The sequence below is a fragment of the Cryptomeria japonica genome, unplaced genomic scaffold, assembly GCF_030272615.1.
Source record: "Cryptomeria japonica unplaced genomic scaffold, Sugi_1.0 HiC_scaffold_632, whole genome shotgun sequence".
Classification (NCBI taxonomy): Eukaryota; Viridiplantae; Streptophyta; class Pinopsida; order Cupressales; family Cupressaceae; genus Cryptomeria; species Cryptomeria japonica.
The window spans coordinates 30,444-38,301 of NW_026729432.1; the positions used below are offsets into that span (position 1 = coordinate 30,444).

The 7,858-nt window shown below is 37.0% G+C and overlaps 1 protein-coding gene across 1 annotated transcript; it reads left to right on the forward strand.

Annotated features, from left to right (window-relative positions):
• Positions 1 to 547: 547 nt before the first annotated feature.
• On the forward strand, positions 548 to 1,459 carry LOC131071825 (pathogenesis-related protein 1-like). The gene is made up of 2 exons (XM_058007785.2): positions 548 to 794; positions 962 to 1,459. Exons 1-2 carry the CDS (start codon positions 614 to 616, stop codon positions 1,267 to 1,269), a joined length of 489 nt encoding a protein of 162 aa, XP_057863768.2. The 5' UTR covers positions 548 to 613; the 3' UTR covers positions 1,270 to 1,459.
• The last annotated feature ends 6,399 nt before the right edge of the window (positions 1,460 to 7,858 follow it).

Here is a 7,858-nt window from a genome sequence, read left to right on the forward strand (position 1 = left end):
ACGGAAAACTTAGTAATAACCATTGATATATTAAAGATTAGACATGGTCTCTATATTTTATTTTAAATTTTCTTTAATACATATTATAATTATTTAAATTTAAATTACTTATTATAAATAATTGAAATGCAAATGGAAAGAAATTGCCATGTTCATAGATAATATTCATTTGCTTGCCTACGCACATCTGAAGATATTCATTGTCCAGCTACAACATCGTATGAATTCTAATGAGAGTGGAGCGAGGAAGCTTCCAGAACAATAGTAAAACATTCAAAACGTGTGATGAGGATCCGCTCAATGTGATAAAGTGAGTCGGTAGGTACCTAGTAAAGTCCAAATGCTTTGGTAATTTTAACTGGTTTGTTGTTGTGGCGAATCTTTTGTTTTCTGTGCCTGCTTCGAAAGTCAGTCAATGAGAAAGGGCACGTTACTTTGACTAAACAATCAAAATCAGTTCACAAGAAAGATTAGTAATAGAGCTCTTGCAATTCACTCTATAAATACCATACATACATCTTCTCATACAAAACACCACACCGAACGAACGAAGGCAAGCATTTCGAAGAAGAGTTTTTGTAGAAATCTTGAGATAAAGAGAAGAGAAGAGAAGATGGTGGCAGGAAGTTTCAGCATTGAAATAGAGTCTCCAGTGGAGGCAAAAAGGCTGTGGAAAGCAACTGTGGACACCCACAACTTATTGCCAAAGCAAGCACCAGGCCTCATATCGGGCATCACACTTGTTCAAGGTGATGGAGGAGTTGGTACCATTCGACACGTTAATTTCACTCCTGGTAAGTAACATTTAGGTTTGGTTTCACTATTCTAAACTTGCATCATGTTTAAGTTGTACGTCCCATTTTAACAGCTGAAGATATTGTTTTTCGATGAAGTTTTGAATCATAAGAACCAGAGACATTGTTACTAATAATACGATATGAAATTGTAATTGCTATTGCAGCCAACAAAGATTTTAGCTATATGAAAGAGAAAGTGGACTTAGTTGACGAGGCCAACCTGGTTTATGGTTACAGCCTTGTGGAAGGAGGAATGTTGGGGGAAAAGGTAGCGTCAGTAAGCCACAAGATTAAATACACCCCTAAACCAGGGGGTAATGGTGGATGCATTACCACATTTACCTGCAACTACGATAGCCTACCTGGTGTTCCCCAGGATGAAGCCAAAATTGAGGAGATCAAGGCCAACAACACTGGTTTGTTCAAGCAGGTGGAGGAATATCTTATCGCCAATCCCACTTTATACTGCTAAATGGAGTATCAAGATCTCAATGGCAGCAGTGTCAGTGTCACTTAATAATATCTCACACTGATGATGATAACAGGGAGGGTTGCACTATTTGTCAATGGCAGTTGTGCCACTTAGATATACTTCAATAGGAAGATGTATGTCCTAGGCCTGTTAGCTGGGTCTAACTGTAAAGCTTTCTCACTTTCTCAATGTTGGCTTACATTTTGGGTTTCCAATTTCAGCCTCCTCGCAATTGATTAGAAAAAAAACTTTGTGTTTTTGCTGTAATAATGAGCTAAAGGTCGATGCTTTCTTTTAAGTGTTCAATTATGGTTTTACAATTTTGAAATAACTGTCAATCGAGCACTGTCATGGAGGTTAACTACCTTTCGATATAGAATGGAATGGTGATTTCTTCTCTGCTATTTTCATGGAAGCTTCTTTCCGGTAGAGATGCATTGGCCTTCTTTATTAAAATGCAGATTGTCTTGTGGGATTGTATTTTATTTGCTTCTCGACGAAAAATTGAACATAGAATTTTTGTTATCATTGTATAAAAGTGTTAATTGTTCATTGATGTTTTGTATCTATATTTGAAAATTGCCTCAACATACATACCTACATAAACATGAGAAATCTTAACACTAGTGTGATGTTTGATTTGCAAAACTAATTCCACAAAGATAAAATGTTCAGTTCTCTTCATTGATAGATGAAGAAAAAACCATGCAAAGTTGTTAAATATTTCATTCATCTGTAAGGAATTTACGCAAAGGCTTTCTCTGTAAAAGTTTTGGAACCTTTGTTTTCCATTGTATAGATCTTTCTAATACACTCTTTGACAATAGCTCCTGCAACTAAAAGAAAATATAGCCAAAATTAAAACATTTATTTTCTAGACCACATAATCATGAATAGTTTCTCGTACATAGAATTTTTGTTACCATTATATAAATAATTAACTGTTCGCACTATAATAATATTCTACCCAACCTTTGAGCATGCGTTATTATTAATACACACGTCAGAATTGATTTGTGAATTCATTACAATACTTTGGAATCATTGATATTTTTTAATCTACATTTGAAAATTGTATGCACATACCTACATCAACATGAGAAATATTACGAGTGTGAAATTTGATTCGCAAAGATAATCTCGCCAAGGTAATTTTTTATCATAAAATATTCATAACATTTATATTGAAATGAAAAAAAAAAAGAAACAAAAGGTTAAAAGGAGATGGAGAACAACGACGGCGCTAGGGTTTCAAACATAGGCGGTGTTGTAGAAGCTGTTGAGGAAGGAGAGGGAGACGGTGAGAACGATGGAGATGGCCCTAGTTGTTGGGTCGTTTCCTGGTGCCTCTCCCTTCTGTTTTCTTTATGCATCCCTTCGATGCCATGTGGGGGATTTTTTTGTGCCCCATTTTTGTCTGGACGGGTGTTTTACATGTGGTAGTTGTGGGAGCTTTCCCTATTCCGTGTAGATTTGTTGGTGCCATTTCTCAGACTGCTTGCCCTAAGGCTTTTTTTTTGTGCTTGGTTTTGGTGTTGCGTGGTACGTGGGGATTTTGTCCTCTTTTTTAGGTGCTCCCCGTACCTCTTTTTGGACAATGCGTTGGTGGTTGGTGAAAGGTGGGAGCGACGAGAGCGATGTTGGAATGCTTGTGGCTGAGGATGTCGAAGTTGCGAGAGACTTCGCCCTTTTCTGTGTGGTCTCTTTTTCTGCTCCTATGGCCGTTCTGGGTGCTTGATGATTTGTACTGATTATAGTGAGGCTATTGAGGGTTTCTTCCTTCGGTTTTGGTATTTGTTTTGTGAATTTGACCCCAAGTTCTAGAATCTTTGTTTCTAATTATTTTTTTATGAAGATATTTCTTGTTTTCTTTGGCGTGTTTGTGGCCTGGTTGCCTTCTGGGCCCGTTTTCACTATTGGATATTGGGTAAGGGGTTTTGATCTTCTTCTGCTCACTCGTGGATATCCTATCGAGGTGATGTTCCTTTTGAGTTTATCTTTTTAGGCTTCCCAAAGCTCAAGGAAGTGGGTCTCCATGGTTTTCTTGTCTATCATGTTTTAGAGTCGCTTCCTGGTGAATGTTTTGTCTCTCCCTTTCTCTCGATCTTTGTTTCTCCTATTGAGGTGGAGAACCCTTGGTTGGACTGGGTTATGTATCTCTATTGGCTTCCTTGGTTCTCTTCTACTCTTTTTTTTTTGGGGTGAAGCTATCTCCTATAGAAGTGGAGATGTAGGATGCAGGTGATTTTGAGAGGTACTACATGGTTGGATTCCCTGCTTAGTTTTAGTTGCTCCTATGTAGGTGGAGATCTTGGACTTTGGAGGGATCTTCTATTTGTTTGATGGTTCAGGGTGCCATTGCAAAACCCTTTGTGATGGTTTGGGGATCCTATCAGAACCATTTGTTCTTTCTTTTCTGTATGTGTTTGGCTATCTGGAAGAGCAAGTGTTTCCCTTACTTCAAAGGTTATGGGAGCCTTTTCAAAACCTAGTCACCTAGTTGTTTTTTATATGTTATCTTCTCATTTCACTGGGTCTTGAGATTATGGGAGCCTTGCCAAAACCCAAGTTTCAGGTCTTCGTTCCTCTAGGAGTCTCCTATTTATCGACTTCTAGACCTTGAGGTTGTTCAAGCCAAATCTTTGATGCCCAATTGAGGTTATTTAGCTGATGGTTGGTCATTGTTAATCTTTATTATATTTTTTGAAGTGTTACATCTTGGGGTTTCGGATACCTGCTGATTCAAGAAGATGTCTCTAATCATTGGTACTATTCTAGGCACACTACTGTTTTCTTTTCTTCTTCATGTATTTGTGTTATTCACTAATCTTTTTCTTGGAGCTTACTCTACATCCATTAGGCCGAGTCAATTGATTTTGTGAGCCTTCTATTGACTTGCGTTTATTCCACAACTCTATTATTTTCTTTTTCTTTTCGTCTCTTGAAGTTTTCTTGTTTTCTTCAAGAGTCATATTAATCTTTTTTACCTCAAATTCCAAGGCGATTTTCTTGGTCTATTACGATGATAAGCCATTTAGTGGAATGTTGCCCTAAAGCTCAACATTTAGCATTTGGATCTCCATGCCTTGTGCTTGATATTGATTGCATAACTTATTGGAAGTATCTTTGGTCCACTTTGGTTAGACTACAAGGGCTACATTCCCACCCTCTCGATCAAACCTAGGGATGAAGATGGATAGTGCAAGTTTATGAAGGAAGGGGTCTAAATTGGAATAAAGCTTATGTGATCTTTTAAGTTTTGACAAATTATTGCGAAGGATGCAAAAGAATTTGAATATTTTATCCCAAAAATTGAATGTCTACTGCCTCAATCTAGCTCTCTGTATTATATGAAAATATAAAATATGTATAAAAGATGTTTATATTCTTATAGAATTGAGACTCTATTATTTCTATGAATATAAGCTCGGTTGTCCTTCAACAAATCAAAAAATATTTTAAATCCCTTTGGGATCGAGGGGCTCCTACCATGTATGCATAGAAAGTGGCATATCCATATGTGCCAGCAGACTGCCCACAAAAGCAGTTACAATCTTCGAAGTAATGGAAAATTCCAAACTGGGCATGGTTCAGATTTGCTCCTAAAAAATATTAAACGAAAAAATACCAACATTAAATAGTTTAATAAACTACATGAATTTATGTGTGATGCGAGTAGATTTGGTTATACACCATATATTGTGTATGATTTTTTTCTGAAGAAAAAGTGTATGGATGGATTAGGCTATTGCAATTCTGGCTCTTAGGTCCTACCTCAAGATCTCACCAGAGGGAGATTTGGGGATGGAATCCACAAAATAAACGTTTATAACCTCTCATCGTAGATCACTTATATCGTAACAAAATATTTTATTTCTTGTTCGCTGATAGCTTCTTCCTGGGATCTTACTGCATATGCCACCGAAACCTCTCCTACAGCTTCGTTCTTCTGGGTCCATCAAACAAACCGGATTACTTTAGTATAATGAAACGAATTTTATTTGTTCTACATCAAATAATTACATAATTCATGGCATGACCAAAGATCACTTACTGCACCACCACGACACCCCATTTTAAAGACTCCAATGAAAGTGGTCATGCCCTCATACACTGAAAAATGACAGCGATGATGGTTATACGGATAAGGTGAGTTTGAATTTTCCTTTCCCATGGTTTAAAATCGTACAAGAAAATGTAATCTATTGATGAGAAACAATTATGGCACGATACAGATTCTGTGGGGGCTCCCCACATAGAATAGTTTGTTGGCTAATTATTTAATCCCATCTCATTTGAGATGCCATTGAATGATGAGTAGTTCGATAGGGAGAAGCTAACAAGCTCACACAATTAAGGATATATGAAGCAACACTACATGTAAATCATGGCATTAGTCTCTGGAATTTAAACGCCACCTACTATTCGCTCACTGATGGCCCAATAGGGAGAAGTTGTGAGGCTGACAAATATTGTATAGTTTAAGATCGTGCCATGTAAAAATTTGTGATAAGAATTCAAAAGGTCCTAGATAAAATGTTGTAGTCAATCAACCAAGGGATCAAAATCTCGAGGATTTAAAAACAAAATTAAACTTAAAAAAAAATTCATGATGGTCAACAACAGGTATACTGTAGTTTTGGTGACCTGTGATGGATTATTTGTTTGCAAAGAAAGAATAGAAACATGAAATTAACCTTTAGAGGAGGGTAATGTATAATTGTTTTTACAGATCTTTAGACAATTACATAAACTTAATAGAAGTGAGCATAAATAGCATGCGATGCCACAACAAAGTGATTTACGTGGGGAAAGGTCTTTAGAGAGAAAAACCCCACACCCCAAAAGCCACCCAATATATTATTAAAGTATCGACAATAGATTACAATATAATTATAGAGCAAGCTTCTCACAGGAGTATCACCAATTGAGATCCTGAGGTAACTCAACAGCTATCACGCCCTAATTATACATCACACTAAATAGTTGTAATACAATTCCGTTATAATATAGGTTTCCTTCTAGAGGGAAGAAAAGAACACCGAGTATGGACTGCTAGATCTATGGCCTATTTCTAAACACTCAAGATTCGAAATTATTTTAATCAAGTTTCCACAATCCATTAGTTAATTATCATCCCGTTTTCTAAAGTTTGATTGTGTCTTTGTTTTTTGCATCAATATTTCGGATCACACTCTGTGATCCATCACCAGATGTATGAGAGTGTCAAGAGATGTATGGGATTGTCACGATCAATTTTTTTACATATCTTGGCAGTCTCATACATCCTGATGATGGATCATAGAGTGTCATCTGAAACCAAGATTTACAATAACAACTGATACATAAAATGCGGCTTTATCAATTATCAAGAGTTCTAGAATTGCTTCCATAGCACACAAAATGCACCGGTAGGAAAAATCGAGCATTCCTTATCCAACACTCTAAATGTACTTGAACGCTTCTCTTTTATTCACCCATCTAAATGCATCGTTAGAATGTTCAACACTCTAAATGCACCAGTACGATATTCAACACTCTAAGCACACCAATACAATTTTCCTAACAAATCTTCCACTTGTTGAATGCCTTTCAAGAGGGACGAGAGGGGTTCCAACATCATTATTTAATCACTAGGGGCTGAGAGCCCCATAGACTCCGAACACCATCTGAACTTCTCTATGCTCATAGCCTTAGTTAAAGAATCTCCAACATTGATCAAAGTCTCCACTTTAACCAACTTCACCCTACGATTCTCGACTATATCCATGATAAAGTCATGCTAAACATCAATGTGCTTGGTCCCGACATGAAATGTCACGTTCTTATCTAGACATATCGCACTTTGATAATCGCAATAAATTATCCATACACCTTGTTTTATTTCAATGTCTGAATACAATCCATTAAGACAAACGACTTCTTTACAAGAGCGAGTAGCTACCATATACTCTGCTTCAGTAGTAGAAAAGGCAACCACATCCCATCTCTTACTTGTCAGACTAATTGCACCACCAGATAAAGTAAACACAAAAGCACCATTGGATTTCCTGCTTTCAACATCACTTGCCTAGTCTGAATCCACATAACCATGAACATCAATGGAAATCTTGTCTCATACCAAATTACCATGATAAAACAAAGAATATTTTGGGGTGCCCTCCAAATATCTGAAGACCTTTTCAATTGCATCCCAATGAATTCTGCCAGCATTAGACATATATCTCCAAAGAACTCCCACTGCTTAGGAAATGTCCGATCTAGTACAGACCATATCATACATCAATCTTCAAATTGCGCTCTGGTAAGGCACTCTGCTCATGTCTTCCATCTTTGATGGGGATGCAGGGCAATATGAAAATGGAGAATTTTATTCCAACTGTAAAAGGAACACATAATGGTATAGAGTGGTGCATGTTGAACCTCTGTAAGATTGAATTGGCATACTTAATCTAGCCTAGCCATAAATTTTTGTTCACTCTATCTCTTGTAATCTCCATCCCAAGAATGTGTTTTTTCGTACCAAGATCTTTCATTTCAATTTTAGCAACAAGCTGAGACTTTAGTTCTGAAATCATACCTTTCCCTT